At 32.3% G+C, this 2,166-nt stretch overlaps 1 protein-coding gene across 1 annotated transcript; it reads right to left on the bottom strand.

Annotated features, from left to right (window-relative positions):
* Window positions 1–417: 417 nt before the first annotated feature.
* LOC104215484 (protein LIGHT-DEPENDENT SHORT HYPOCOTYLS 1-like) lies at window positions 418–2,166 on the bottom strand. The gene is made up of 2 exons (XM_009765295.2): window positions 1,401–2,166; window positions 418–921 (listed from the first exon to the last, which is right to left on the bottom strand). The coding sequence occupies exons 1-2, from the start codon at window positions 1,628–1,630 to the stop codon at window positions 570–572; spliced, it is 582 nt and encodes a 193-aa protein (XP_009763597.1). The 5' UTR covers window positions 1,631–2,166; the 3' UTR covers window positions 418–569.

The following is a 2,166-nucleotide window of genomic DNA, read 5'->3' as shown; positions in this document are numbered from 1 at the left end:
AGTTTATAGACTTCAACATCAATCTCAAGTTAATATAGAATAGTAACTGAATTCACAGTCAAATAAATAAATATTTATGGAATTTTTTAATACATATATAAGGTCTGGGCAGAAACCATAGGATTCCCGTAAATCCGTTTCTTCCACTCTGGATCTGCCACTATCTGCACCACTAGCATAAATTTTTTAAGTGATCCATAAAAAATGAGATTAGTAATCTAAAAGGTAAGATAAATTACCGACTAAAGCAAGTTAAGATACACAATACTAGATCTTTTTATATTATCGGTATATATACTTTAAATCATTTATTCCATAACAATTAAGGGGGAAAAGAGAAAAACCGCAATATGATTATCTATATCATATAATTTTATTAACCTTCAACATAATAATAAACTCCGAAGGAGAAAAAAAATAGGAAGAAGAAAGGTTAATGGTGATCATATACTAATTAAAATAAGACCACCTTATAATATATTCTAGGATGCATGCAAAATCATGTTCTAATTTCACATTTCTCCTATATATATTAATTTCTACTACACAATATAATCACTCAAATATTACTAATTAATATTTGTCTGTCCACATAAAGTTGCACCTGCAGCAGCCACTGCTATTTTCTGCTTATTTGTTGTAGATGATCTCTTCCTTTTCTTCTCATAGCTAATCCCTCTAGATTTTGACTGAAAATCTCTAACTTCTCGTAAAAATAGCCTCACAGCTCGAGCCCCAAATGGGTTCATTTCTGGCTTTCCACCATTTTCTTCATATGCAGCTCGAAGTCGACCAATTAATGCATCTAGACTTCCCCAAGCTTGCCTTAAAGGACAAGGACAAGGTGCTGGAGGATTTTGTAGCCCAAAAAATGGACAATTTTGGTTGTGGACTTTCGTCTTGCCGAACTGGTCTAAATACCTGTTGAAGACATAATTAAATAAATAAAAATATTTCGACATAATTAAATAAATAAAAATATGATCTGTGTAACAATGCATATTTAGTATGACGGAAAATAATTTTTAAGACATTTTTTAATGTTTTAGTTGCTAGAAAATATTTTTATTGGGCATATATAACCCATTTTCTTTCACAATTATCTTAACTCGAACTTAATTTTACATCATCATTTCTTTAACTAAACTAGTTAAACATTAAAATCAATTTAGAACTGAAAATGTTCCTCAAAAGTCTAACGAGTTTGCTAATATTATTTATCAGAAGTTATTAATATTTTCTTTCAAAAAATATTTTTCACTCCTCAACCAAGCCTCGAAAAACTTTCTTTGAGAAAGGTTATTTTCCGGAAATATTGTTCATAAAGATAATTTCTGTAGTACCAAACACGCTCTAATAATTTAAGCTATTAGACGAGATGGTTATACCCGTCAACATACCTGAGGAACTCTAGGACATGTGCACCACTGCAGTGAGGAAGTGAAAGTGGAGGATGGTGATTTCTCAAGTACTGGCAAAAAGTGTTCCAATCTCGACGTTTCTGGTTCTCATACCGGCTCAATGGAGGAGCTGATGACGGAATGACGGTAGTACTGTTAGGAAGAAAGTTTGTACCTTGAACCATACTATTACCTGAAGTAAGATTTCCTTGTGCTGTGACAAAATCCATTACAAAAATAACCCTTTTTTCAGCTACAACTTATGTTCTTTTTTCACTTTTAGGGTTTATCAGATCTTGAAGAAAAATGGGGTATGAAGAAAAGTCAACAGAGTTAGAACAAGACCAAGACCCCTTATTTTAAGGTGAACTGAAAAGATTGATATACTTGAAATAAGGAGAAACAGGTTGTGAACTTTTATGACTTAATAGGTACAAGTCAAGGGAGGGTATTTACTTCAGATATAGTTATATGGTTAGTAAGAGGAAATGGAAAAGGACAATGTAGGAATTAATTGTGTGTAATAAGTGCTTGATCTCTAGTTTTTTAGCCTCTAAAAGTCGGAAAAAATCGAGCTGAGTTGAGCCAACTGAATACTATCTATATCTACGAATCAAGATAGTGAGTTTTGAGTGTGTTAGTGAAATTTTCTTTCCAAGAAAAGGGGCAACAAGAAGAAGAAGGGACTAAATCCATTTGTGTGAAATAGATAGATATAGAAAGGTGAAAAATATAGAAGGAAGGAGTAATGATTGAGGATAGTGGC

The sequence above is a fragment of the Nicotiana sylvestris genome, chromosome 5 (genome assembly GCF_000393655.2).
Source record: "Nicotiana sylvestris chromosome 5, ASM39365v2, whole genome shotgun sequence".
Taxonomy (NCBI): domain Eukaryota; kingdom Viridiplantae; phylum Streptophyta; class Magnoliopsida; order Solanales; family Solanaceae; genus Nicotiana; species Nicotiana sylvestris.
Note: the sequence above shows the minus strand (reverse complement) of the source record. Positions and strands in the feature narration are given on the sequence as shown.

What these genes read in the sequence shown, in the direction of transcription:
- LOC104215484 (XM_009765295.2), bottom strand. Translation starts at nt 1,630, where the DNA reads ATGGATTTTGTCACAGCACAAGGAAATCTTACTTCAGGTAATAGTATG. An exon ending in CATGTCCTAGAGTTCCTCAG is followed by an intron (nt 922 to 1,400) that starts GTATGTTGACGG and finishes TGTCTTCAACAG; the next exon opens with GTATTTAGACCAGTTCGGCA.